The sequence below is a fragment of the Lonchura striata genome, chromosome 20 (genome assembly GCF_050655825.1).
Source record: "Lonchura striata isolate lonStrDom1 chromosome 20, ASM5065582v1, whole genome shotgun sequence".
Lineage (NCBI taxonomy): Eukaryota > Metazoa > Chordata > Aves > Passeriformes > Estrildidae > Lonchura > Lonchura striata.
Window position 1 is genome coordinate 8,654,234 of NC_140722.1, and position 27,708 is coordinate 8,681,941.

Genomic DNA, 27,708 nt, shown 5'->3' on the forward strand with positions numbered 1-27,708 from the left:
ACAGAATCAGTTCCTTTCCAAATATTTTTATTCTTACAGGAAAAGAGTCAAGATAGCACCAAAGCGATTGTTGTCAAACAGATTCTATGCTATTTGTTGTTTTCATAAATATTTTTTGCTACCTGTCACTAAGTCTATGATTACTTAGACACTGCCAAGTCAAATTGGTGTAAAGGCTGTATTTCATTATTTTAGAACTATAGGCATTACATTTATGCTTAATATGTAACAATTTAATTTCTATTTTCACAGGTGAAATAGTGCAGTATTTTTATCCTTTCTGCTGTAATAACAAAGGCAGCAAAGTAGTTTCTACATCATTATGGCTTCGAGCATTTATGTAAACCTTACAGATTGATACCTGTTAACATTATCAAGGCCATATTAAAAAAAAAAAGAAGGTAAAAAGGTGGAAATCTCAAACATGGGACTAATCCTCTCTTTTGTGTGCTGCTGCAGACAGCCGTACCACTGACGGCCATCTGCGGAAGCTGAGCTTGCTTTCTTTGCAGAGTATTAACCTGGACTAACATTAGGCTGTATGAGGCTATTTCATGACTACTAAGGCTTAGAATGATTAAAATTATGTGCTTTGTATTTAAGAAATCCTGCTGAGGGATGAGCAAAATGTCCTAGATAAAGACATTCTTGATGTGGAGGAAGCACATCCTTTGTCACAAGATCTGCCAGAGAACAGCACAGCCAGTGAGTCTGCAGTGTCTGCTCCATCTCACATAAACCCTCTGTTCCTGTGTTAATGCCTAATGTCACTCACATTCAGCTTTTTGTAGTATCCTTGTGCCTTTTTCCTTTCTTCATTTATTTTTCCTTTTTTTTCCCCCTAAACTGCTTCATCCACCATTTTAGGATAATTTTATTTGATTTAAGGATTCCAGATTTGTGATTTGATATTGCTTAGAAACACCTTCATGTGACATCCTGTTGGATATGCTGTTGGTCCACCCTGCTGCTCGCAGCATGACGTCCCTTTTGAGGGGGAAAGAAACCTAAATAAGGCTGTCCTGTAACAGTGAACTTTCCTAGTAAGAGCTTAAAAGGCCTTTTCTAACAGAAACAATTCTGTGCTTCTATTTCTGGCTTCATATTTCTGCACCAAATGACACTTAAGTAGCTCATAAAGGTGTTGTTAATCTTCTTTTGGTTTGATGCTGATAAAAGAAATTAAACTTTGATAACTATTTCTGAGAAAATTTTGCTCTCTTAATTTTTGCTATCCTTACTTCCCCATCAGAGTGTTAGTTTAAAACAGAGAATTCTGGAACAGCTTTAAAGGGATAGAATGGCTCTTGCCTCCCCTTGCTCTATTGCTGGTGCTACTTGTTCCTTTTCTGTTGACAGAGATGTCCACACTGCCATGAACTTGCCTGGAACTGGAAACAGACAGGGATTGAAACTAAACACCTTTGCCCCTAAACACTTTCTGTTGTGTGGGTTTTCTCCAGATCAGTTCTTCTTCTGTCTCTGCTGCAGCCTGGTCGTTCTGGGATCAGTGAAGGGAAGTGTAGAGTATGAGAGTATGAGATGGAACTGGTGAACATAAATGAGATTATAAACAAAACCACAGGTTCTTATTTCTTACTGGTTTTGTCTGGTAGCATTCTCTGTTGTGTGATTGAGAAATTAGTCCATATTGTAATTTTTTTTTAAATTTGGATTATTTGCTGGGTTTTCTTGCAGTTGAGTCCAACTGTGCAGACACCACTGTTAAGGATGTAAATCACACAATGAATGAGACAATGCTTTTGCTCCAGGAAGAAGGATTTGTTCTTGAGCCAGTTGATGATACAGGTCAGAAGTTGATCAGTTTCTGATGAATGTTTGCATTAACTAGGTTTGGTTTGCTTCTCAATAGTGAAAATACTTGCAATATATATTATTTCCACCTTAGATTTCATCTGCTCCTGCTGTCAGAGTTCCTTTTTACAGTAAATATTATACAAATCCAGTGCCAGGTTATTTATCTCAGCTGCCCGAATTTCTGCTTGCAGTTTCTTCCACGTACGAAGTCAAGTTTTGTTGCTTTTCAGCTCTGGTAGCATTGCAAGCTTGGCCTCGAGGGTGGTACTGAAGATTCACCTGAAAAACTTTAATTGCCAATTACACATCAGTGACTTTTATATTTAAAATCACAATCCTAAAACTTTCAAGCTTTTGGAAAACATTGGTTTGTGAACTTTTAACAAGATCCAAAGTGAAGAGTATTACATTTCCTCTGCAGAGGAAACCTCAATGTCCCCTATCACATTGGTGGCTCTTTATGAATAAGCAAGCTCATGTTGACAGCAATATTTACAATATTGGAATTTTCTGGCCTGCCCAAATAATATCCAGGAAGTTATGGCTATATAACTAATCTATGTCTTTCTTTTGTGTTTACATCTTGATAAAATTGCTAAATGATTAAACTGACAAATACAGATATTAATTATGAGGTAATGAAACCTCTTGAGTGCATCAGCAGTTCCTAGAGCACCTAACTTCCTGATGGATTAAAGACAAATTATTCAGTCTTGTTGTGTTCTCATGAAGTTGTCCTGTACACAGCTCTTTATTAAAAGAGTAATTTGTCTTCCACAATTAAATATAAGGGAAATTCCAGCAAAAGAGTACAAAGAATGAAAACTTTGTAGATACTTTTGAAGGAGTGGCCTGTGCACTTGTACTTTGATTTTCAAGTTTAGGCAGTGTTCAGAAGGTTGGCAGCCAGGTTGATTCACTGGGGTTTTTTTGTGTGCTTAATGTCCTAGGAATTGAACTTAAGACTTGTTATTAATACTTGCTTTATGTAGCTGTCACCCAGAGGAACAAAAAACAAAAAAAGAGGAAGCTGCTGGTGGATGTAGAGAAGGAGCTCAGCTGCCACACCATTTACAAGCAGATCACCAACTACACAGACCTCCTGGGCACACTGGACCTCGCTCCCCCAACCAAGAAAATGATGATGTGGAAGGAGTGGGGAGCTGTGGATAAACTCCTGTCCCATTCTTCACAGCCTATGCTTCATGCTCAGCTGCAAAAGGTAAAGATCAGTTCCTTGTGGGGTCTATGCCACTGTGTAGGTTCCAGGATTTTTGCAGAGCTGGGATCTGACTGAGAGAGGTTTTGCAGACTCTGTTTGATCCGAACTTGGAGCTGACTGCAGGTGTGCACTGAGCATTGCTCTGCAGATTGGTCCACTGGACACCTGATGGTGTCCACACTCACCACTAATTGTTTCTTCTGTGGGGTCACAGCCTTAACCTTCTGTGCTCCAACAAGTGAAAAATTACAAAAGGAACACGAGAGTTGATGTTTCATTTCACACACTGGTGCCTGACTGATCTTATACTGAGACACAATATTTTACTTTTCTGTCCATTTCTTTTATACTTTCTCCTTTGTTGTATTGTTTTCTGGTTTATTTACTCTTTGTAATAAATTTGAGATATCTTTTGTTTATATTTACTTTAAAGGTATGTCATTCATTATTAGTGGAATATTGCTGATGGATTTGGAAGGGTTCACTGCAGCAGTGCAGCTTCACCACTTAGAGTCCAGCTGCAGAATTACAACTTGCTCTTTAAGAAGATGAAAACTGCAGATGTTTCTTTCTTTCATCCTTCCTTACTGGCTGAAAATGATTCAAGCTGCTCATAAGATGTTTTTTTCATGGAATTCATGTTGGAGCTGCAGAAGGCTATTGCTTAAAAACAAACAAAAAAAAAATTGCAAATTTTCAGCATGACCTAATTATAATACTGAAATTCTGGGTTGCAGTCATTAACATACAGCTCATATTCATATTTTGCGTTGATGTTTGTAAATAATCTGACATGATATTCTGAAAGCAAACAAAAAACTATTATTTTCAGATGTTTGAAAAATGCTTAAAGACTGACAAATGTAAGATGACAGCAAATGGAATACACAGGATGTCTGAAATGAAAGAAATGGGAAAAGAGCAAGATATTACAGGTAATATTTTAATTCTATTGTGCAGAATTAGCTGTTAGAGAGTATTTTATATTCTACATAATGTTTAAGACACACAAGAGGTGTTGATGTGCAGTATTATGCAAATTACTACTTTGCTGTTCTTTTGTTTCTTAAAAATTAAATGAAATCCAAGTCTTTTCTTCCATGTGGCATAAGAAGATATTTTTGGTTTCATCTTTGGTTTCTCTAATTATCTCTGAAACTGCAGATTTGGGTAATGTTGCTTGTGGGGTTTTTTTCAATATAATTTTAAAAAATAGCTTCCTACTTATTCTAAGCTTAATCAAACTCCTTTCCAAAATTCCAAATTAATGTAAATAGTCCTACTTGTATCTGGAAGATGTGTTTGGTTAATGTCAGGCAAGAAGAAATGTTCCATTTTAGATCTTCTGAGAAGGATGTATCCACTTTCATTCTTTTGCTCTGCTGGGAACCTAACCTACCTCAAAAATTAATTAACAAACCCACCTCCAGTGAGTCCATAAAGGTCAATTTTCAGAAAAGGAAAACCTGCCTTGGAAGGTTCTTCTTCCATGCTCCTGTTGGGACTAATGTTTCTTCAATATTTGCTTATTCTGGCTCTTCCTCTCAAAGACTCTGAACTTGTGTGTAATTTTTGGTTTTCAGTGTTTTGTTTTTTTTTTTAAGGATGGTGATTCACAGTAATTTCCTCTTCAACCTTGGTTTTCTATTAATACAGAGATGCTGCCAATAGAAGAGCCAAGTTACCTGCAGGAGCCAGCTCATTCCGAGACTGGGAGCAAAATTAGAAATGATTCCTTTATGTTGACATCACAGAATGACAGAAATGAAACCAATGAGAACTGTGGTGAAATTATAGTGAGCAGTTTTCCTCAGTTTTAGAGACTTAAGTGTGCCTATTGGTTTCACTTTTTGCTAAGGTTCCATTTAAAACATGTTAAGAAATTACGAATGTTTGGAAAGGATGCTAAAAACAGTCAACAGAGCATTAAGTAGCTGGTGTGATGAAAGTTTATTTATAATTTGGTAAACTCACATAACGAATGAATGATGAATTAAAATGTTTATTCATCAGCATAGATTACAGTTTAATCACCAAGTATAAATGAGAGCTTAATATTAAATATGAAATATTGTACTGAAGAGACAAATATAATCTCTATAAAGGACAAAACTTACATTTTGTGTGTCATGTTGAGGAAATCCTTAAGCAATATCTCTTCCATCTTCACTTCTGCTAAAGGGCATTCTTTAGGGAATATGAGGCTTATTGATGTTGAAAATGATGAAATTGGAGCTAGTGGCAGCAGAAAATGTGTGCTCCATGCCTGAACTCTGCCCGTAGGTTTAGATTCATCTGTAGATAAATTCTGCAGCAAGGTCCTTCCCTGTATCAGGAAAGACATGGCAGAAATAGCAGCTATTAACTCATTTTGAAGAACTTGATTACAATAAATTCTTTGAGCAGAACTGTGTGAGGAGAATTGCACGAAATGTGTGCAGAAATGGTCAGGCCTAGTGATTGGTTTTTTTGTGTTCACAGGAGGATGGAGCAGCTTTCTCCGAGAGCTCAAAAAATTCCCTGGGCCAGGAAGCTGAAACACAGCAGGTGGAAGTGCCAGAGGTGTGTGTCCCAAGCTGATGGCCCTGGCTTGTTTTAGAAGAGAAACCTGTTTCTAAAAAAAAAAAAATAAATAAATAAATAAAAAAAAGCATCATGAACTTACAGGGAGTTTTGCTTCCTGTAAGAAGGAAATAATTCCAACCTTGCTGGTTCTGAGGATGTTCAGGTACTCTGAAAGCTGCACCTGAGCTGTCTCTGTAGCACAAAGCACACAGGTCCCATTCTTTCCCTTGTTTCACACAGCCTTGTGTGAACAAGGAAGTGTCAGAGGCTCCAGATTCCCTGAGTTTGGCCATCCAGATATCCAGCTCTATCTGGATTTTCAGCCAGGCTGGAACTCCTGTCCTTTTTCTCGTGGCATGTGACTTTTTACACACTCTGACTAACCTTCTGTTTACTTCCTCCCAAGGAGCAAACACCGACCAGGAAAGACAATCAAGAAATAAGATGGGGCAAAAGAACTCTTTGGTTACAAAAAACTTTACAGGTACCAGTGCTGGATTTTGTTATTAGATACCAAAAGATGGTGTTGATTTCAGATGGACCATGTTAGAAAAACTCTTCCTTCTACTGTCCATTGTGTCTCTGCCTCTCACTTGCAGCATGTGGTTTTTTTTCTTGGTATTTCTGTGGAAAATCACAATTCTGGGTGCTTGATGTATGATGTTCCTTTCCATGGCAGCTGGAATTACTAGAATTTTCTGAATGCTCTTTTTTTAAATGTATTTCAAAGGTTCTGTGCAAATAGAAACAAATATTTACAGCCTTTAAAAAACAAGAGAACTCTGAAACCAAAGAACTACTCAAGGATATTTATTGTTATAAATCACAAAGAATGATGGAAGCACTCCACTGGTATAATGGAATTCTAGATGGAATTGTAGATTTTAGTAACAGACATAAGTACCAACACTATTATGGCATTAAAATGTTAAGAGTCACTTCTATAAACACAGATGGAAGACAGCCAGAGAGGTTGTGAACTCCCCATCTCTGGAATTGTTCAAGGCCGGGTTGGATGGGGCTTGGAACAACCTTGTCTTGTTGGAGGTATCCAGGGTGGAGGGATGAGATGGTCTTTAAGGTCCCTACCAACCCAAGCCAGTGTGTGCTTCCAGGATTCTATGGAGATTGGATCCTATTTGAAGCATTCACCAGATATTCCCTCTATGCAGTGCTCTCTGCTTGTGCTCCAGTTTTACTGGTGGAGAAGCTGACTGAGTGATTTCTCATTTCCCTCACGCAGCAACTGAAGACATCAGGCGTGTGTTCCTTCAGTTTTCGGGAGCTCTGCCGGAGAAACAACCGCAAAGAAGCTGCAGCCACATTTTACATCTTCCTGGTGCTGAGGAAGCAGCAGGTCCTCAAGCTGCAGCAGCTCAAGCCCTTTGCTGACCTCACAGCCACTGCTGGGCCCATGTTTGACAAGATCAGATAAACTGATCAAAATACAGTTTAGGTTGCACTTTCCAGCAAATAGTTTTCCTAGAAAAAGGATGGAATGTCTTGTCAAGTTGTGGGAGATGAGCAGAGCTCCCTGTCCTCTACACCATGCAGTAATGGCTTGTGCAGGGGTCCTGCCCCAGGTGATCACTGCAGGGCTTATTATTAGTATTTATAGTTATATGATTACTTATATGATAGTTATACAATATGTTAATAAAATACCACTAAAATATATATTCTACATAAGAGATTTACATTGTGAAGGATTTTTATAAAAAGTCCTCAAAGGAATTTTATGAAGGTCCTTGGAGGGTTTTTTAAAAAGTCCTTCAAAACCTTTCTCAAGAGATTACCTTTGGAGTTTAAATTATTTTTGACAAGGCCTGTGTCTGTTAATTCTCTAATACCATCAATAAGAGTTATCTGTTTACTTTCTGTAGCAAAAAAAAAAAAAAAAAAAAAAAAAAAAAAAAAAAGACTATTTAAAATTGTTTGTGTCAAAGAATATTCAATATTTCATATTTTAAGATCTAGCAGGGTACTGTCTCCAGCATTACTTTTGTGTGTTTAAGCAGACAGAAGTTATACTGGCCCTAGAAGAGTCCAGAAGTTGCAGCAAGAAATTCTATTTTCTATAAATCCTGCTTTTTCAGATTTCACAGAGCCTTTTAACTTATTAACACCTTTATTCATGTGTAGATCTACATAAAAATGGATGTTAATTGAAATATTATCAGTTCTTTGTATTTTTATCTAATTTAGGATAAATTTTATCTCGTTTACTGTCATTTTCTGAAGCTCTTGGTTTCTGGCTGCCTCCCACCTGGAGGAGGGATGGTTGTGCCCCACTCAGGTGTTTCTGTGCTGTGGGGACATCACTGTTCCTTCATGTGGAATCAATAAAAATCAGAAGATGTTTCCTTTGCTTGTTGGTATTTCTTCTGAAGGATCAAATCCTATGGGTTCATCTCAGAGTGAGGGACTTGGTGATTTTACCTTAAATGGGAAAGGATGGGTGATACTGTCACCTGACTTCCAGGTGTTCACTCACCTCAGTGACACCCCTGTTTGTCTGTGCTCACTGACATGTGTGGTTCCTGTCCCACAGGATTCAGGGAGGTTTGTGTTTGAGGGTCTGATTAAGGGAATAAAAAGGCTCTAAAAGAGGTGAAGCCCCAGTGTGGGGCATGGGGTGGCCACTGGCTGTGGGGGTGTTCCATCTGAGTGTCCTTTCTGAACAGGAATTATTTGATTAAGTATTGGGCCTGTGCTGCTGTTCTCTGAGGGATTCCTTTTCTGGGTGTAAGGAAGAGAAAAGCATCCCTGTTTGGTAAAAACAGCTCAGTTTTCTGCAGAAGAAGCACCAGTTTTGGGTGGGAATAGGAGCATGGCTCAGGCCAAGACTGGAACCAAGGGCAGCTCATCTTTTCCTTACGGCAGGCCTGGCACTTCCAAAACCAGGTGCTGACCTGGGAAAAGGGTTTGGGTTTGGTGAAAACCTCTCCCTTTTTCCCTGCAGCAGGCTCAGTCTCCCTGGAGTGGTGCTCCCACTCTTCAGGTCAGAGTATCCTGGGAGACCAAGCACAGCAGACTGCAGAGGGAAGGAGGAACCATCTTTCTTTCCCAAAAGCCATCAGGAATGACTCTGCATCTCACAGCAGAGCTGCTGCCTGTGCCACATGGTCAGAGCTGATCCAGTGGCAGCAGCTGTGATAACTCATTAATTTTCCTTTCAAGGAGAGAGGCTGTGCGTTGGATTCACCGGGAAAGAGGGAAACAAAAGGCAGCTGGAGGCGGGCAGGAATAAATGGGAGGCAGGAGATATATATATATATATATATATACACTGAAAACAGTCTGTGTGTTGGGATAAATGAAGTACAAATCATGCAGGAAATAGTGCTGGAAAAAAGACTGACATGTATTTACCAAACAGGTTTGTCAAAACTCTGGAATAACCCGGGGGCGTGACAAAGGGAGCTGGGAACGTCTGGGAAGCACAATGGGCCTCGGGTCCAGACCCAATTTGGGTGCAGGTTCTACTGTGGCTGTGAATATTTCCCACATTAACATTTCCCTCCATAAACCCGTATGTGAATCCACCCAGGCTGGATGCTGTGTGGATGTTTGCAGCACAGGCACATGTGCATCTCTGACGCTCCTGGTCCCCACGGGGGTGTCCGCAGCCGACCTTGGGCGCTCGTGGCCGCGGGCACGGAGCTCCCCAGGAGCCGGTGCCCGGCTGCTCCCCGCGCAGGCTGCAGGACGTGGCGCGGGGGCTCCCGAGACGTTTCCCCAGCAAATCATTTGGGAAGGTTGATCTTGACAGTTACAGCAGGAAGCGTGTGGGAAGTGCCATGAGTAACCGGGCTGTGCTGGAGAACGGGACGTGCCGTGCCGAGCCGTGCCAGCCGTCAGCCTCATCTCCCAAACCTCCCCGATGCCCGTCACAGCCCGGGACAGCAGCTCGGGGTGGCTGCTGCTGCTTGTCCGCCCCAGCCCCGGCGATTAGGGCTGAGCCAGAGGGATTGAAATGGGGCACAGAATTCCGGTTATTTAATGACTTTACTTTATGAAAGTGCGTCACTAACTAGAGGCAGGGATCTCCTCACAGCTGGACTGCTTTAAATGAAAACTCCAACGCTGGGGGGACTCCAAGGGCCGGGTGGCTGCAGCGCGGGGCCGATCCGGCTCCCCGCTCCTCTTCCTCCTCCTCCTCCGGGGTTACGCGGGGCGAGGAGCCCGGGCCACCGGGCGCAGGGTACACCCGGCCCGCGGGGTTTCGCAGACGGGGAGGAACCCCAAAACCCGGCTGGTTTCTTTTTTTTTGAGGTTGTTGTGCCGCTCCGGCAGAGGGGAGTTGCCATAGAAACGGGGGGAAACCCGGTGGGGGGAGAGAGAAGGGGGAGGCACCCGCGGCGCCGTCGCTTTAAGATCGCAGAGGAGGGAGCAAATTACGCAGCTGCACGGCTCATCCCTCCCTCTCGCCCTCCCTTCTCCATCCATCCTTCCCTCCCTCCCTTCGCCATCCCTCCCTCCTCCATCCCTCCCTCATCCCTCCCTCATCCCTCCAGCGCTCCCGGCCGCCCCGCCGCACCCATGGAGGCCGGCGCAGGTGATGGAGGCAGGGGAGGGCTCGGGGATGCGGGATGGGGCGGGGGGCACCGCACCGGGCACCGCACCGGGCACCGCACCGGGCACCGCACCGGGTACCCCACCGGGCCCCGCGCCGCCGCCGCTCACCGTCCGCTCTCTCCCTTCCCCGGCAGGTCGCTGAGCCCCGAACCCCGGCGCTGCCGCCCCCGACATCGGCGGGGCCCCGCGCAGGTGAGCGGTGCGGGGCGCGGTGCGGGGGGCGCGGTGCGGGGCCCCGCGGCCGCCGTGACTCATCCCTTTCTGCCTGCGGATTCGGGGGGGGGAGGCGGGGGGCGCAGCCGGGTCTGCCAGCGCCGCTCCGCATCGGGGGGCGGGAGCGGGGGGGTTCCCGGGGCGCAGGGTGCTCGGGGCGGGTCACGCATCGGGCCCGCAGCACACCCGCATTGCGTGTGCCAGACCCCCGCGGCACACACCAGACCCGTACTGCTGCATGCGCTGGTCCCCTTTGGCACGCACTGCACCCACGTCTGGTTTATCAGACCCATATCTTATGCACCCTGACCCACACTGCAAACCCACCTGGACCCCCACCACACCCAGCAGTCCTGCTTCCCAGCCCTGGACCCATGCGACTTGTACTAGACCCACAGAGCAGCATCAGCCACGCATTGTACTCACCAAACCTGCACTGCACTCGCCAGACCCACATTTCAAGTATCTGACCCACTTCACGTGCACCAGACCCTCCCTGCATGCCCCAGTCCCTCACCACACCAGACCCTTATCTCATTGCACCAGACCCTCCTCTGTGCAGGGAGGGGCACATGCATCAGACCCTCCCTGCAAGCACCAGAGCCTCCCTGCACACCCCAGACCCACATCTCATGCACCAGACCCTCCCTGCATCCTCCAATCCCACGTCACATGGATCAGACCCACATCACATGCACCAGACCCTCCCTGCATCCTCCAATCCCACGTCACATGGATCAGACCCACATCACATGCACCAGACCATCCCTGCACACCCCAAACCCTCCCTGCACGCCCCAAACCCACATCCCATGCACCAGACTCTGCCTTCTAGCGCCAGCCCCACATCTCGTGCAGCATCCCAAAGTGTCTCCGGCACCATGGAGTGTTGCAGGAGCTGGGGCTGCTCTGCAGTTGACATTTTATTATTTAATGGCTTCATGCTCCATCTCCAAAGGGACACAGGAACACCCAAGCGGGTTGATGAGTCGGGTGCTCTGTTCTCTCTGCCCCACAAGGTCAGCGCTGTGGCTGTCACACAGAACCCACTGCTGGGTGCCTGTTCTGCTTAAAAATCCCAGCGTTTCCACCTCCTCTGGGCAACAGGCACGTTGTGCTATGACCGTGTTCCAGAAGATGCAAATCCTGGTGTCCAGGGTCCCAGGGTGGGGGTCAGAGGGGCAGTGCCTGTGCTCCCATTTGGAAGTGCTGCAGCGGGCTGAGGCAGGAGATGTGTGTGGTTAAATTAGGCCATTCCAGCGGTGTGGAGACCAGGGCTAATCCCCCGGCACCGCCGTCATTCCCAGCCCTGGCTCAAGGTGGATGGTGGCTAGGGGAGACCTGCTTCCGCCGCGCCGAGCCACGGAGGGGAGGCGGAGCTGTTGCACTGGAAGCTGGGGTTGTCTTCCAGGTTTTTGCCTTTGTATCTCAAAGGAGTGGGCTGTTCCTTCTGCCTCACAGCTCAGAGCACCTCTGCAGGATGGGCTGTGCAGTGGGATGGCACCTCCATCCCATCCTGCTGACATTCCTGGCTTGGGGTGACACCACAGGGTCTGCATCCTCGGTGTCCCACTCCTGTTCTCATGCTGCTACAGCGCTTGTCATGGAGCTCTTTTCCCATTTCCCTTTGGCTCCAGAGTCCCCAGTGAGAGCCCAGCCTTTGCCCTCTGGTCAAGCACCTTATTTTTAACTAATGAGGGCTGGGAATTGCCACCTCTCCATTTGGAGTTGCAGCCAGGTCAGCTGGAAAAATGATGAGCTGCATAACCCGAGCTTTCCAAATGGTGTCTGTTTTCCTGTAATCTCTGGATGTCAACTCAGCGTTTTATAACAAACAGGAGAATAAAAGGAGATGCTCCTGCCTTTTGGAATGGGATACACCCTCTCTTAGCAGCATTGATTTTTCTGGTGGTGTTGCATAAACACTCCCTGGGGTTTGTCTCTGCTTGTGCCCCCAGCACTCGGCTCTGCCCTGAGCTGGATTTAGTGGTGGCTTGGGCAGTCCTGGGTAAGGAGTTGGATTTGAAGGTATTAAAGGTATTTTCCTACCTAAATGGGTCTGTGACTCCATGATCTCCCTCTGCCTGGGACCCAGGTGAAGCTTGGGGATGAACCCATCTGCATTGGAGCAGAGGCTCCCAGTCTCTGGAGATATTGCCACATCCTTGTAATCTTCTTGGAGCAAAAGCAAAGCAATCCCTGTATCCCAAAAATCCCCTATGGCAGGAGGAGGACATAGGCATGGATGTTTGTCCCCAGCTGCACAGGTGGTGGCCCCGGTGCTGACCCCCTCCTGCACCAGGACTTCTGCCACCCCTGGCTGCTGAATCCTGCTCTTTCCCATTGTGACCCAGCTGTATCCCAGTCCCTTTTCCAGTGCAAGCAGCCCTGGCCTTGCCACTATCCAGGAGCAAGGGCTCTGCCCCACATCAGCTGCTGGTTGTTGGCCACATCCAGCACTTTGGTTTTTTGTAGAGTGTAGAAAAGCAGAGCCGGTGTCAGGAAGGCAGGGTAGGTCCTTGAGAGCCCTTCTTGTCCCCTGGGAAAACAGAACTGTGGCTTCCCTCTCTGTGTTCCCTCTGCTTTTAATCTTGTTCATCCTGGGAGGCTGAAGATCTCCCAGGGGACCCATGGGGACACCATGGCTCCTCTCCCAGGTCTCTGCAGTGGGTGAAGCTGCTCTCAGACGCATGGGCTCCGTGCCACCATTGCAAAAGATCCCTCACACAGGATGTGCCAAGGGAAACACAGGAATCCGGCAGCAGGCAGGATGATGGGAGCCTCGACAAAGGAAGCAGTGAGCGAGAAATCCAGGGAAATGTGGCAGCTGCTGGCACAGCAGTGTTGTGCTGAGGGTTGGCACTGGCAGTGAGCTGCAGGCTCTCACACCTTCTCCCATGTTCCCCGTGGGGATGGGGTGAGCTGGAAGCAGCTGGATCCCTCTGAATCCCACAGAAGCTGAGCTTTGGAAGCTGATGGGAGCAAACTCTTGAGCCTGCAGCCATGAAACCCTCAGAGGAACCATTGGAGGCTTCACTGAGCCAGTGATGAGGGTTTCTTCAGAGGTTCTGTGTCCCTGTTTCCCATGTGAGGAACATCTAGGAAGGGCCATGCCTGCCCAGCCTAATTTGTCCATTACTGGTGCAGCCAGGAGATCCAGCAAGGAGTGGGGAGTGGCAGGATTTGAGGCAAAGAAGCATCTCTGTGGGGCAGTGATCCAGCTGAGCCTGGGGAAATCTTCCTGTGGGGCACCGGCCTGAGCCCCCACTCTGTCACTGCTCTGTCACTGCTCTGCCATCCATCACTGTCCCAGCGTGATCAGCAGTTCAACAGGAGCTGGGGACCCACCAGAAGATGAGCCCTGTGGTGTCACCCCCCCCGGGGCAGTGGCAGTGTAGGGACTTGTCCTGATTCTGCATCCCAGCCATTTGTGGTGGATCTGCTGCAGCTCCAGCTGTTTCCTTATCAAGGCCCATTGCTTTTATTTATCAGGAATTCTCCAGGCTAATTCCAGCGCATGGAACAAACCCTGGTTTGTGCTGTTTGTAAAAGCTCTGCCCTTCTGCTCCACACGAGGAGTTTGGCTGTCGGCAGCACCAGCTACACGCTGGTCTTTGCAATGGGCAGTGGCCACCCTGCTCAGCCCTCGAGCTGCATTTTAGGGGATTTGCAGGGTGCTGGACCACAGGCAGGTGGTTTGCAGGACAATCTCTGGATCTGGTGTAAGTTGGAGTGTCAGACCCTGGCCCATGCTGGCATTCCCAGGCAGGAGGGGCAGACACAGGTCTGTGCTGAGCAGGGTCCTACTGCTCCCCAGTATGGAGACAAGGCAGTGCCCCCCAAATCACCTTTGTCTTGGTCCCCTGCTGTGCAGACAGGCTGAGAGAGCTGGTAGAGAACAGAAGGCTCTGATGAGACCTCAAGAGCCTCTTCCAGTGCCTAAAGGGGTTCTGAGAGAGCTGGAAAGAGGCTTTGGACAAGGACACAGAGTGGCAAGACACAGGGAATGGTTTCCCACTGCCAGAGGGCAGAGTTAGATGGGATATTTGGAAAAAAATCTTCTCTGTGAGGGTGGTGAGGCCCTGGCACAGGTTGCCCAGAGAAGCTGTGGATGCCCCATCCTTGGAAATGTTCAAAGCCAGCTTGGACAGGGATTTGAACGACCTGGGAGAGTGGAAGGTGTCCCTGCCCATGGAAGAGGGCTGGAATGAGAATGGTCTTCAAGGTCCCTTCCAACCCAACCCATTCTGTCTTTTTAACCCCCTGCTATGGGCAGAGTTGCCACCCACTAGACCAGGGTTAATCCTGGATTTCCCCTTGCTTTCCTGGAGGGGCTCCATTGGTGCTGCAACTCCTCATCCTGGTCCATTTGATGGGAGTAATTCTGAGTGCAGATCTGTGATTTCCCCTGCCTTTAGTAGCCATGTACCATGTGGGAAGGTGTGTGTTCAGCTTTGGTGCTGGATCTGCCCACCCTCCCTGTCCTGGGCTACCTGTGGGCACAGTGAGGCCTCCTGGGGAAGACCAAAGTGACCCATTGATCCTTTGGGAATAATGACAATTTATTATCACTGCTTAAATCCCAGACACCCTGGGTGCTGTGGGAGGCATCAAGGCTTGGCGTGGGCACCAGGCAAGTCTGCAGCAGTGGGAGGAGGAGGAGGAGGAGGAGGAGGAGGAAATGAGGTCCCCAGACATGAGGCCAAATCCAGGTGTCCCCACAGAGCCATTCCAGGCTGCGGTGCTGGCAGCAGTGCCTGGGGTGTGGTGTGGGGTGCTCTCAGGAGCCCCATGTGCTGGACACACACGTGTGCTGGTGTCAGGGGGGCACAGAGGGACCCCTGCACAGAGCAGTGTGGCACGAGGGTGACCTTGACATGAGTGGGGAAGATCCAGGTACAGCTGAGCTGATGATGGGCACCCCTGGGATAATACCATTTCCCACTGGACTGCAGGGCAGAGGGTGAGGAATCAACCCTCTCAAATCTCCCTAAATCCCTGCTCAGGAGCTGTTGGAGTCCAGGCTGTGCTGCAGCCCCGTGTGGCGCTGCTGGAGGGTGACAGAGAGTCCTGGAGGATGCTCCTGCCAGCCCGAGGCCACGCCGGCTCCTGGGGGATGCTGATTCACGCTGCTGCAGTAGCAGAGCTTGCTGCCCACTTGGGAGCAGTGATCCAGCAGGACAGAACTCTGCCTTCCCCTGCTCAGGTCATCTCCAGGCAAATCCATCCCAGGTGGGAGCAGCAGGATGCCCAAATCAATCTTGCAGCATCCCAGGGGTGCTGGCACCCCTCTGTCATGGGGCACTGTTCCTGCTGGGACCTGGGACTTCACAGCATCAATGCTCTGGGATTTTTGGGGATCAGGGAGTAGCAAATCCTGGACAGAAGGAGGGACCTGAGCTGGCCAGGGTGGGCTTTGAGGTATTCTGGGAAAAAAAAATAGCCTGGGGGTGCAAATGCACTGGAGTGAGCTGGATGTGCCCCCCTTCCTGTTCTGCCTCCCCTATTGTCCCACTCCTTGCACTCCCCTGGAGCAGGGCCAGCAGCCTGGAGTGTTTCCTGTCACCCATCGATCCTCTGTTGGCAGGTCCCATCTCCTGCATTGCTCTGCCAAAATCTGAGATAAATGCTGGCATTGTGAACAGGCCTGGGGATGGGGGGGCCCCCGTGCTGCCCCCATCCCCGTCGGTCTCTGGCAGTCTGGGAGCACAGTGGGGGTCCCAGTGTTGCCATGGGATGCCCGGCAGGATGTGGATGCTGAGCAGATGCTTCCCTTGCTCCCTCACACCCTGCGTGTGCCCGAGGTGCTGCGAGCCTCTGGATCTGGCCTATTTATTTACAGGAAAGCTGGCTCTGTGTTTCCCTAGGGATTAGCAGCTGCTGCCTCATCATGCAGGGATCTGTTCTTCCTCACCTGATTTCACTGCTGAATGGGGGATTTGCATTTAATTAAGGAAAAGCAGGCACCCAGCCCACTGCAGGGAGAGCTGCCTGCCCGGGGAGCTCCATGGCTGGGTCAGGGCTCTTGTACCATCTCTGCCCCCAGAAATGCCCCCACTGCAGGCACTCTGTGTCCCTGTGGCATTACCCTGCTTCCTGACAGGGATGGGGATCTGGGAGCAGGGGGGAGCTTGTCCCATGATGAGAAAAGAGGCTCCAGACCATGGGCAGGCACCTGCTCTGCTTCTGATCTGCCTTTCAAATTAAGAACACCCTTGCCCTGTGCCCACAGGATCCCGGTGGGATCACAGGCATGCAGCATTTTTGGGCTATGGGAGACAAGTGGGAAGCACGGCCCAGATGTGCTTCCTCATCTGTCCCTGTACTGGTGGCCCTGGGGACTATACTGATACCCTGGTGCCGGGGCTCACCCCACAGGGGCCCCATCTCATCAGGGCCATTTTCCTGCCTTCACCTGCTCTCTCTGTTGCCTTCACCCGCAGTTGCCTGTGCCCAGGAGCCGTGGCACCGCGGCCATGTCCGTGCCGGGGAGCAGACGCGCCTCCACGGGATCCCGAAGGTGAATATGCTTCAGCCTCTGGCCTCGGGACTGGACACCAGCGCCTGCAGCCGGGATGAGACGATCCCCACGATCCCCACACCTCCACCAGCAGCTGCCACTTCGCAGCACGAGCCCCCAGCCCAGCTTTCGGGGGTTTGCATGGCACTGCCCGCTGCACAGCACTTCCCTGGCCGTGCATGCAGCTCCCCGAGTGCTGCACGCCCTGTCCCTCTGTCCGTCTGTGCCACAGCCAGGACCGACCCCTCCGTCCGTCCAGGCGAAGGCAGGCAGTGGTGGAGAGCACTGGGTTGGGGCAGTGAAACTGGGAGGTATGTTAGCCCTTGGAAAATGTCTCCTTGAGCTGAGTGGTAAAGACAGAAAATAAGAGAAAAAGCATTTGTTCCCCTCCCAATGTCTCCGTGACCTGGACTGCCGTTATGGAGGGGCAGGCTCAGCGTGGGCAGGGAGAAGAGGCAGAGCTGCCCGTGTCTAGGTGATGCTCTGGCAGATATGGCTCGAGCTATGCTGGGACCACGCTCCCAGGGGACTCTTATGGGGCTCCCAAAGGCCTTCCAAGGGGATCGCAGGGGCTCCCAAGGTCCTCAGGGTGCAAGGATGCTGTGCCAGCATCCATGGGCTGCCACGCCAGGGAAGGGGGAGCGGGTGGACATCCCCCCCAGCCAGCCTTTGTGCCCGTCGCCATGTCCGTGCAATTTTGATCCCTGCTGTTTGTTTTGTCCTTTTGTCTTGTGTGTTCTCGGTGTGGTGGTTGGCAGTCGCGGGGTTTATGGACGGAGTGGCTTTGCCTCCTTCTTTAAGTCTTCAGCGCCCTCAGCCACTCGGCCTGAGACACAGCCTCTTCTCCCTGCCTCCAGGCGCCCCTCGCCCCCCGGGAGGGACACCTACGGCACCTCCTCGCTGAGCAGCAGCAGCAATTCTGGCTCCTGCAAGGGCAGCGACAGCAGCCCCACCCCAAGGTAACCCATCACCCGTGGCCCCAGGGCGGCTGCTGGGTGCCCCCGGGCAGGGGTGGCAGTCCCGGTGCTGCCGGTGCCCGGCGGGGACAGGAGCGCAAGGGCCGCTGGAGCGAGGCTTGGTGGCTGGGGAGCTGGAGCTGGCGGAGCTGCTGGTGTGTCTCCAGAGACCCTCACCACCCTCCTCCCCCAAACCTCTCTGTTGCTGTGTCGTCTCCCTCCCTGTCCCCCCGCCTGCCACCCAGGGGTCCCTGTCCTCTTCCCTCCGTCCTGCTGTGGCTGTGGCTTGCACGCTGCACGCTCCCTCCCGCCACTCCCGCATTCCAAGGAGCACCCGGATCCCTCCAGATCAAAAGCACGAGGGCAAGAGCTTCGCTTCCATCCCCTTGTGTTGCTCGGCAAAGGTTTGGCAAGAGCTGGTGGCCCCTTGGCTTCTCAGCAGGGAGCTCGGGGTGTGTTCGGGGCACAAACAGCCGAGCTGCAGGCACAGCAGCCTGAGGTGCACTGCTCATCACCTCCCTGTCCCCTGCCCCCTGCCAGCTCCCAGAGGTGGAATCATTCTGGGAGGATCTGAGGTGACATGGTGAGCAGGTCCCATGCGTGCTGCGGCCAGGGACAGTGGCCTTCCCGCTGCCATGGGGCATTCCAAGGCATGGATGCTTCTCACACAATGCTTCTGGACATGGCTAAAGGCTGCTGGGCTGATGGACACCATGCAGGGGAGCTTTGGGATGCCTCCTTTCCATTCACAGGGAGTTTGGTCCCCCCACTGCCATGCCAGAGCCACTCTTGCAGCTCCCAGCTCTCCACGTGCCTCCCAGCTTGGCCATGTAGCCCTGTCCCTGTCCAGTCCCTGCTCTCTGCACTATCCCAGGCTTGGGCCAGAGATGTCACTTCATCTGCCCCAGTGCCAGTGGTGGCATAAGGAGAGTCCAGTGTGCTGCTGGCCCAGCCCAGAGCAGATGCTGGATTTCCTGGCTTGCTCTCCATGGGCAGGACAGCCACTAACTCCAGACCTGCTCCATCCCAAACCCTTCCATTCCCCATCTTGTGCCTCCATCTCTGGGGGCCCGATCCCACCCTGGGGTCTCCATCCACATCAGTTGTTTCTAGGAAAGTCACTCTGGGCACACAGAGACCTTGGTGGCCCTGGGTCTGCTCATGGCCCAGCAAAGTCCCCAGCACCACAGAGCACTCAGCACTGACAGCAGCACCGGTGTGTCCAGGAGCTGCACCCACCCTCCTGCCGGGGCACAGCACCAAAGACACCCAACCTGGCTGTCCTGCCAGAGGCACAGCACCAAAGACACCCACACTGCCCCTCTCGCCAGGGCACGGCACCCTCATGCACCCACCCTGCTCCTCCTGCTCTCAGGGCTCTTTTGAGACATATTATGGGGCTGCAGCCCTAGAGCAGGCCTTAGAACCCCTGGGTCAAGCCTGTGCTGACCCTGGCACTGGCAGTGGGTGACATCTGTGTCCCTGCAGGCGCTCGTCCAAGTACAACCTCTGCAGTGACAACCATGGGATAAAGCCACCGACGCCGGAGCAGTACCTGACACCCCTGCAGCAGAAGGAGGTCTGCATCCGGCACCTGAAGGCTCGCCTGAAGGACACACAGGAGCGGCTGCAGGACAGGTGAGCTCATGGGAACGGTGCCAGCACCAGCCATCGCCACCTGCTGTGGCAGCTCCTGGCTGGGACTGGTCCTTCTGGGTTCTCAGTCCCCAGCATGGCACCTTGTCCTCATGCTTGTGCCCAGGGACCGAGGTCACAGCTGTACCACGGCACTGGTGGCATGTGGGATCTGGCACTGCTGCCTGTCCCACCTGGGAGCTGCAGATCTGGGGGCTCGAGAGCCCCATGTTGCACCTGCAGTGGCTGCGTTCCCCCCTCACCCTGTTTAAGTCCCTGCCGTGCTTTTGCTGAATTTCAGCGTCAGAGGGTGGCTAATCCCCATCTGCTCCTCTCAGGCTTAGGCACGGCCCCACTGCCGTGCCAGCTGCCATGTGCCTGCCTGGGGCACCTGCCCACCCCACACAGCCCTCGGGAGACCTGGGTGCTTCAGCCTCTCAGGGAGAAGGCTGAGTGACACTTGCAGGGATCCCTGAGCTCCCACTGCTCCAAACAGGCCCTGAACATCAGTTCTGAGAGTCCCCGAGTATCACCCCTGAGGGTCCCTCAGCATTCATCCTTGGGGTCCCTGAGTTTCACTTCTGAGGATCCCTCAGCATCACTCCTAGGGGTCCTGAACATTGCTCCTGAGGCTCCCTAAGCAACACTCGGAGGCTCCCTGAGCATCACTCCTGAGGGTCCCTAAATCACTGATCCATCCCTTGGTCCCAGCTGGGAGCGTTACTGGGTGGTCTGGTTGCCAGTGCTGGGCACACGAGGACAGGGCTGTCCCTGCAGCCCCCTCAGCGCCGCGGTGGTGCCCTTCTGTCTCCGCAGGGATGCTGAGATCGAGGACCTGAAGACGCAGCTGTCACGGATGCAGGAGGACTGGATCGAGGAGGAGTGCCACCGCGTGGAGGCCCAGCTGGCGCTCAAAGAGGCTCGCAAGGAGATCAAGCAGCTGAAGCAGGTCATCGACACAGTGAAGAACAACCTCCTGGAGAAGGACAAAGGCCTCCAAAAGTATTTCGTGGACATTAACATCCAGAACAAGAAGCTGGAGACGCTGCTGCACAGCATGGAGGTGGCCCAGAACGGGGCGCTGAAGGAGGAGGGCGCCGGGGAGTCAGCCGGGGGGTCCCCGGCCCGATCCCTCACCCGCAGCTCCACCTACACCAAGCTGAGCGACCAGGGAGCCGGGGACCGCAACGTGGGGGGCTCGCAGACCATCTCGCTGGACGAGGGGGCCGACAGCGGCTTCGTGGGGATGGAGGAGGCTCCGGGCCACACGGACCCGCTGGAGGTGGGGGGCGAGCCCGGCACCCGCCTGCCCCCCAGCAACACCTACGAGAAGGTGCTGGGACTGCGGAGCAGCGCGGAGGCAGGGGTGCAGGCCAGCTGCATGCAGGAGCGGGCCATCCAGACGGACTTCGTGCCCTGCCAGCCCGACCTGGACACCATCCTAGAGAAGGTGATGAAGTCCCAGGCCTGCAGCTTGGGCAGCCCCACCTCCGCCTGGGTCTCTGAAATGGAAGACACGATGCCCGTCCCCGAGCTCGCCAACCCCAGCGGGACCACGGACCTGACGGCGGCCGAGCCCGACGCCGCCGCCGCGGCCGCCGGTGCCGAGGGGAGCGTCCCCTGCAACCCGGCGGTGCGGCAGCCCCCCAGTGCCAACCCCTCCGTGGCTATCGCCTGCGTGGCAGAGGAGGAGCTGATGGAGGTGACCGGCTGCGAGACCAACCCTTCCAAGAGCTACTGGAGCCGCCACTTCATCGTGGATCTGCTGGCGGTGGTGGTGCCGGCGGTGCCCACGGTGGCCTGGCTGTGCCGCTCGCAGCGGCGGCAGGGCCAGCCCATCTACAACATCAGCTCGCTGCTGCGGGGCTGCTGCACCGTCGCCCTGCACTCCATCCGCAGGATGGGCTGTCGCCCCGTCGCCAGCCCTGGCCCCGGAGGCTCTGCCCAGCCCTGACCCCTCCGACGCCCTCCACCCGCCCCCACGGACCCGACTGCTGATTGTAAAGCCCCGGCGTGGCACCGGCGGGTGGGAAGGGGCCGAGGGGTCTGTGGGTGCATCCAGGTGTGCTGCCCTCCCCCCAGCTCCTGGAGGAGGGAAGGAACCGTTGTTGGAAGATGGGTGTTGGCACCCAGCGACACCCCCCGCCGATGGACACCCCTGCCTGTGCCTCTGGCTGCGGGGGCTGCGGGGCTGCACCCGCCACGGGGGCTCTCCCTCCATCGCACTTGCTTTTTGTTCGTCGCCGGCTCATCCCCGGGCTCGGCCGGTGATGGCGAGGAGCCGCTGGCAGCGTGGAGCGCTGGGGATGCAGCGGTTCCGTGCTCCAGGTGCAGTGTCTGTCTGTGGGCAGGGGGATGGGGGTTCCTGTCCAGACACAGGGGTCAGCTCCGGAGCGGTTCATGCCAGCCCCCCATTCCCTAGGAGATGCCTCCCCACACTGGGATGGAACTGGGCTGCAGCTCACGCACGAAGGCCCCCGAGGAAGCCGTGGGCTCTCCCTCCCTTTGCTTTGCACTATATTCACTTTTTTTTGGTACAGACTGAAGCCTGGCTGTTGGGACTCTGGCTGCCGGGGGGCGGGACCGGGGGCTGCTGCAGTTCTGCCAGCGATGCCGGTGATCCCCCCATGTGCTGGAGCTCGGATGCCTTTGCTGGGGTGCGGGTAGAGCCAAGCCCTTTGCTGCCCCGGCCCACCCAAACCCCCGCTTTGCTGGCGGCCTCCGGAAAAATGCCTTTTTTTTGTTGTTGTTGAAACACAAAGACAGCAAGGATTGCTCAGCGGGGCTGTCGGGGCGCGGGACTTGGGGCTCCCCCGGGCGCGCCGCACTCCCACCCCACGAATGTCTGTGGTTTCTTCGTGACTTGAACTAACAGTGTTTCCCCCAACCCCAACCCAAGCCCACTCCCCCACCTGTGGGTGCCACCAGCCAGTTGCCCTGGCATGGTGATGCTCCACACGCCGATGTCCAGTGGTCCCCAGAGGGGCACGTGTGACATCCTGTGTGCCCCACAGTTCCCTGCATCCCCCTTCTGCTGGCTCTGCCTGTGCTGGGGGGCAGTGGGGACAGCAGCTCTGCCACCAGCACAGCACCAGGTGCCAGGGAATGGATGTGGGGAGCAGCAGTGTCCAGGCAGCCGGGGCAGATGTAAGCGGAGCTGGGATATTCGCCTCTTGTGCAATGTATTTGTGGATCTGTGTACACGTCTGTTAGGCTATCCAAAGCTTTGCCAAGTAATAAATGTAACGACTATATTTGAAAGACAAATCTATATAATATATTTTTTAAATACAGAACTGAAAAAGCTGTAACCCCCCTATTCTTGTTTCCCCTGTCCTGTACTCGCTCTCTGTGGTGGATGTAATAAATGTCGCTGGGTCTGTGTCTGCTTCGGCTGGAGCCAGCCCTTGGCATCCGCCCTGAGGGGGGTGGCCTAAGCAGGGACACGGGGACAGTGGGATGCTGGTACAGGACATCTGCCCCATCCTTGCTGAGGAGAGGAGGAACCACCCAGCAGCCACCAGACTCTGATGGGATAAGGGGTTTTGTGCTAAAACAGCTCCTTTGGAGGTGCTGTGGGGTCCTCTCAGCAGGCCCTCTGGGCTTCCAGCATCAGCTCCCAGAACAGCAGCGATGGTGTCACAGGTCAGGGATGGAGTGGTCCATGGACGACTTCACCAGTCCTGATGAGAGCCTGATCAGAGAGAAGGGAGGTCAGTGGGGGGAACTCAGGGGTCCCCTTGGGGTGTGGGGGTCCTTGCAGCCCCACATTCTCACCGTTTGACCATGTGCTCGTAGATCACAGTGGGGATGATGGTCAGTGTCACCACATTCCCAGCCCCTGCCAGCACCTCCGTGAGCTGCTTATCCTGCAGGAGAAAGAAGGGACTCCATGGGGTGCCCAGCTTTGCTCAGTATCCCCCTCCCTCCTGGATTCTCTGGCCACATCCTGGACTCCCCAGGCATGTCCTGCACCACCAGGGCACAGCCCTACCTTCATGCCGATGACGTTCTGGCCGTTCACCTCGCAGATGCAGTGGTGGGTGAGGAGCCCGTTGCGGGCGGCCGAGCTGTCCTTGGCCAGGGACACAATCTTCCCCTTCTTCACCACGATGCCGATGTGGCCGGTGCTGTCCTTGTGCACGGTCACGGTGCGCTGGAAAGGCCTGTGGGGAGAGCACCCTCAGTGCTGCCACCGGCACTGCCACCAGCACGGTGCCACCACCCGCTCACCTGTCCCGCACCACCATGACGATTTTTTCGGGGTTTGCCTTCTTCAGCGCGCGCTGTGCCTTGTCACTGCTCCAGCCCGCGCAGTTCTTGCCGTCGATCTGCAGCACCTGGTCCCCGAAGCGCAGCCCCACCAGCGCTGCTGGCGAGTTGGCCTTCACCAGCTGCACGAAGATGCCCTGGGGACACAGCAGAATGGTGGCACAGGGATCAGTGGCCATGCCGTGCACCAGGGTATGCCATGCCATGCCATCTGCACCCTGCTGTATGCCGTGACATTTAATGCCACACGCTGCCGTGCCATGACACGCTGCTATGGCACGCTGTGCTCTACTGTCATGCTTGTGCCATGTCACATCATGCCATGACACGGTCCCGTGCCATGCCAGCCCCATGCCATCCCGGCCCCTCACCTGGTCCACGTTCTTCAGCTGCAGCCCCGTCTTGCCCCGCTCGTCCTTGCAGAGGTGGATCTCCCGCACCCCCGGCTTGATCTCTGCCCGCCGCAGCCCCGCGCTGTTCCCGCTCAGGGGGGCGACCAGCTGGCCTGGGGAGGGCCCGACGGGGGTCAGTGCCTGCGGGGGAGCTGGGGGTCAGTGGGGACAGGGGGGACACAGGGCCCGGTGCACCTCAGCCCTTGGGAGTGCTGCATGCCTCTCTCAGGCAGGATGAGGAGCCAGAGGGATCCCCGTTATGGCACGGGGAGCCACATGGGGCAGGGAGCTGCCAGCCCAGACACCTACGGTGCTGTCCTCGGTGCGCAGGTTCTTCTGGATCTCCTCGCTGGAGAGCGCCAGCCCCATGTAGTTCTCCAGCTCGGCTAGGTTGGGGTACAGCACAGGAGGCTCTGAGGGACGTACCAAGGGTGGTCTCAGCTCCCGGGGCCCACAACCCACAGTCATTGCCCTCTCCATCCCAGGAGCCCCCTGGGACCATGGCCCAGTAAAAAGAGACCCCAAAATCCCATCCCCAACCCATGCACTGAGTTGTGGGGGGGTCTCAGCTGAGCCACTCGCCCCTTCCCCAAATTGAGCATCATTGCCGACCCAGACAGCCCCTACACAGCGTGAGCTGATCATGTCCCTCCTTACCAGTGCCTGAGGTGAGCTTTGGCTTCTCTGTGACCACTGTGGTGGCAGGGGTCCTCACCCCGGCTGCTGCCTGCGCCTGCCAAGAGACAGGGTGCTCAGTGCTGTGCCCCCCACCCTGGGGATCCTCTGGTGAGATCCCACAGGGACCCATTGGGGTCTGCTCACCCCCTGTCACACTGCTGAATTGGCACTGACCTGCAGGACCTGGTGGCCCTTCATGTCCTCCAGGGAGGGGTAGAGTGTTGCCATCGTTGCTGCTGTCTGGGGACAGGGACAGGGAGGTTCAAGGACTGAGTTGCCTCTCTCCAAGCATCCCTCCCAGCCCGTGTACCGGAGATGGGCTGTCACCTGGAGTTTCCAGTGTGACTCAAGGCTATGTCACCAGGGTCACCACCACCGCCACTTCCTGGTGGCTGGGACATGGATGGCTGTGTGCCGGGCAGCTCCTGCTCCCCATATCCACCTGCCCCACAGAGCATTCCCAACACCACCCAGACAGGGGAGTGGGATATCCCATGGGAATGGCCCCTTGCCCCTCATCAGACCCCTCTGCTCCCCATGGCCAGTGGGGCCGTTCCAGCATTACCCAGACACAGCAGGGAGATGTCCCATGGGAACAGCCCTTGTACACACCAGCAGCCCCCTCTGCACCTCATGCTGTGCCCAAGGCTGTGCCCCCAAACCCACTCTATGGCATCTTGTGCCCCAAAAAGCATAATCCAAAACTCCTTGTGTAGAGACCAAATCCAGACCCACCTCTGAGCCCTGCGGGAACCAGGCAGGATCCCACCTGCAGCCCAGGGGTAGCAGCAGCATCCAACAGACAACAGCCCCCAAGTCCAGCCCTGGCACCCCTGGACTCACCTGCCAGCAGCTCCCAGATCCTTGTGACACCCTCTGCCTGGCCCCTGGGTTTTATAGCCAGGCCCAGCCCAGGGTGGGGCCAGACAGCCTCAGCTGATTGCACCCCCGCCAGGTAGGGCACAGGTGAGGAAGAGGAAGATGAAGGCAACAATGCACAGAGCCCTGGCACGGCAGGGATGGGACAGAGACTGGAATGGGGACTGGGATGGCTTTCTGTAGCTTTGGGCATCCTGTGGGAGCAGGGATGGGACTGTACCCCTACATGGTGCCCCCCCCAATTGCATCACCTCTCCTGCCACCCCCAGCAGGTGGCTTGGCCCCTGACTGGGCCCCCCCTCCCCATTATCCTTCCTGGGCTCCACAGGCCCTGCTGGGGGGTGAAGGGGGTTCCCCACCGTGATCCCCTGCGTGGGTGGTGGCTCCTGCTGACACCTCGCTGCCCTGGCGCGTGGGGCTGACGCGGCCGTGACCGGGATCCCGTGTCCCACACCCTCCCAGCCGTCACCTGGGACACGTGCCAGGCGTGGGAGTCCCATGCTGCAGGTGGAGAAACTGAGCCGGCACCGAGCTCAGCATGGGGTGGCCGTGGCATCCTGCTGCCACGGGCCATCACCGTGTCACCTGGGGATCCAGCCCTGCAGCAGCCAGCGGTGACATTCTGCTGTCAGCACCGTGTCCCCAGGGGCTGGGCAGGGGGGTGCTGAGGGCACTTGGGCAGGCCTGGACCTGGTGGCACCAGCCCAGATCTCCCCGGCACGGGGCCAGTCCCAGTGCGGAGCCACAGCCAGGCCTGTCCCAGCTCCCTGTGCCTCCGCTCCGGCGTGCCAGGCCAGGAGGAAGTGTTTTATTTACTGCTGTTATTTTTAGCTGGATGGTGCCCAGCTGCCTTGACCAGCCCAGGACAAGAACAGCCTGAATGCCAACGGCAGAGAGAGTCCTACAGAGGAGATTGTTTCCTGGTTTCCTGGAGCCTGTTCATTTCCTGAAACCCTCATCCCCACAAAACCACGGCTGTAAGGACTCCCACCCCACCTGCACTCATGGATGCTTCAGGAGCTGTGCAGGGGCTGAGGGCCCAAGGGCAGGGGGCTTCCCTCAGCCTCCCCCCTGCCCTGGCTTAGCCCCAGCCAGAAGCCATTGCTGCCTGGCACTGGTTAATAATTAAAGCAAAAAGCTTTGCAGGAAGAGAAATGCAAACTGGCCTCAAGCTTCCACCCAGAAACAGCCACAGCAAAGGACAGAGCAGGGTGCCGCTGCCCCACAAGCTCCTGTCCTGCTTAGCTGAGCCACAATTCAAGGCAGTTCTAATTCCTGCACGGCCCTGTGCAAGTACCAATGGCTGAGCTGCTCCTGCCCCAGGGCACTGCTCCCTCCAGGACCCATTACACACAAACTTTGCTTGGCAGCTGGGACAGGCTGGTATTGATCATGGCTGTGTTATCAGTTGTGGCACACTGATCAAAGGTTGTCAGCAGAGGAGCCAGGCACTGGCCCATGGTGGTGCCTGAGCACATCCTACACACACAACAACCACAGCTGCAGCAGCAAAGCCCAAAGCAGGTGATGTGCTGTGCCCCACATGCCATGTCCAGCTTTCAAAAAGGACTGAAATAAATCCAGAAAGGTGCAAGGAAAGGCTTCCCTGAAGCTGCAAGGACCATGGGAACATGCATCCATGTATCCTTCATGCTTCCAGTCCAGGCTGAGTCATAGCCACAAGGGCATGAGGTTGTGAGGGCAACACTTAACAGGTTATGGTGAGGCAATTAATTATGCAAATACCAGCAGGCCACCATCACCTGTCCACAGAGCACAGGAGCCCCAGGCATCTTAATGTGCTCCCAGGGCCGAGCACCTGAGCCTCACACTAAGGCACAGCAGAACAACCCTGGCACTGCACCCAAAGCACCCCACAAGCCCAGAGCAGCACCCACAGCACCCCACACGGCACCCCCTGAGCCCAGCCCAGCCCCTGCTGTGCTGAGCGACAGACGGGCGAGGGAAGAACCTCCAGGA

General features: G+C 53.9%; 3 protein-coding genes and 1 long non-coding RNA gene across 12 annotated transcripts in view; 2 read left to right on the forward strand and 2 right to left on the reverse strand.

Annotated features, from left to right (window-relative positions):
• RAD21L1 (RAD21 cohesin complex component like 1) overlaps positions 1 to 7,973 on the forward strand; it is a 17,473-nt gene extending 9,500 nt beyond the window's left edge. For 4 of the 5 annotated variants that reach the window (XM_085557764.1, XM_085557765.1, XM_085557768.1 and 1 more), the window contains 8 exons: positions 604 to 705; positions 1,699 to 1,809; positions 2,811 to 3,040; positions 3,873 to 3,975; positions 4,697 to 4,836; positions 5,522 to 5,602; positions 6,012 to 6,089; positions 6,849 to 7,973. In XM_085557764.1, the coding sequence (XP_085413890.1) occupies positions 604 to 705; positions 1,699 to 1,809; positions 2,811 to 3,040; positions 3,873 to 3,975; positions 4,697 to 4,836; positions 5,522 to 5,602; positions 6,012 to 6,089; positions 6,849 to 7,040 (1,037 nt within the window). In that variant the 3' untranslated portion in view covers positions 7,041 to 7,973. The remainder of the gene's footprint in view (positions 1 to 603; positions 706 to 1,698; positions 1,810 to 2,810; positions 3,041 to 3,872; positions 3,976 to 4,696; positions 4,837 to 5,521; positions 5,603 to 6,011; positions 6,090 to 6,848) is intronic. The other variant, XM_085557766.1, reaches the window with a different exon arrangement.
• Positions 165 to 11,837, reverse strand: LOC110468983 (uncharacterized). Its single transcript, XR_002465174.4, has 3 exons — positions 10,823 to 11,837; positions 5,158 to 5,366; positions 165 to 3,703 (listed from the first exon to the last, which is right to left on the reverse strand). It is a non-coding gene; the product is annotated as an uncharacterized LOC110468983 (long non-coding RNA).
• On the forward strand, positions 9,975 to 22,774 carry SNPH (syntaphilin). 3 transcript variants are annotated; one of them, XM_077787004.2, is made up of 6 exons: positions 9,975 to 10,163; positions 10,318 to 10,375; positions 16,840 to 16,916; positions 17,675 to 17,875; positions 19,361 to 19,510; positions 20,324 to 22,774. In XM_077787004.2, exons 3-6 carry the CDS (start codon positions 16,873 to 16,875, stop codon positions 21,459 to 21,461), a joined length of 1,533 nt encoding a protein of 510 aa, XP_077643130.2. In that variant the 5' UTR covers positions 9,975 to 10,163; positions 10,318 to 10,375; positions 16,840 to 16,872; the 3' UTR covers positions 21,462 to 22,774. The 3 variants fall into 3 exon arrangements, with proteins under 3 accessions (XP_077643130.2, XP_085413923.1, XP_031362419.3); XM_085557797.1 differs by having other exon boundaries at positions 10,150 to 10,163; positions 16,840 to 17,227; positions 17,774 to 17,875; XM_031506559.3 differs by lacking the exon at positions 9,975 to 10,163 and having other exon boundaries at positions 10,171 to 10,375; positions 16,840 to 17,227.
• Positions 22,762 to 27,562, reverse strand: SDCBP2 (syndecan binding protein 2). Of its 3 annotated transcripts, none has more exons than XM_085557828.1 (9): positions 25,585 to 27,562; positions 25,024 to 25,089; positions 24,829 to 24,904; positions 24,481 to 24,557; positions 24,151 to 24,312; positions 23,741 to 23,916; positions 23,502 to 23,673; positions 23,285 to 23,376; positions 22,762 to 23,201 (listed from the first exon to the last, which is right to left on the reverse strand). In XM_085557828.1, the coding sequence occupies exons 1-9, from the start codon at positions 25,642 to 25,644 to the stop codon at positions 23,147 to 23,149; spliced, it is 936 nt and encodes a 311-aa protein (XP_085413954.1). In that variant the 5' UTR covers positions 25,645 to 27,562; the 3' UTR covers positions 22,762 to 23,146. The 3 variants fall into 3 exon arrangements, with proteins under 3 accessions (XP_085413954.1, XP_085413953.1, XP_085413955.1); XM_085557827.1 differs by having other exon boundaries at positions 24,481 to 24,584; positions 25,585 to 26,316; XM_085557829.1 differs by having other exon boundaries at positions 24,481 to 24,584; positions 25,693 to 26,311.
• Positions 27,563 to 27,708: the final 146 nt, after the last annotated feature.

Bases quoted from the DNA above. Each gene is read 5' to 3' on its own strand.
- SDCBP2 (XM_085557827.1), bottom strand. From the start codon at position 25,644: ATGCTGCTGCTACCCCTGGGCTGCAGGTGGGATCCTGCCTGGTTCCCG. The intron at 24,905-25,023 runs GTCAGTGCCAAT...GTCTCTTGGCAG, and splicing joins AGGGCCACCAGGTCCTGCAG to GCGCAGGCAGCAGCCGGGGT. The intron at 23,674-23,740 runs GTGAGCGGGTGG...CTCTCCCCACAG, and splicing joins GTCATGGTGGTGCGGGACAG to GCCTTTCCAGCGCACCGTGA.
- SNPH (XM_031506559.3), top strand. From the start codon at position 10,198: ATGGGGCGGGGGGCACCGCACCGGGCACCGCACCGGGCACCGCACCGG. The intron at 10,376-16,839 runs GTGAGCGGTGCG...CTTCACCCGCAG, and splicing joins ATCGGCGGGGCCCCGCGCAG to TTGCCTGTGCCCAGGAGCCG. The intron at 17,228-17,674 runs GTATGTTAGCCC...GGTGGTTGGCAG, and splicing joins TGGGGCAGTGAAACTGGGAG to TCGCGGGGTTTATGGACGGA.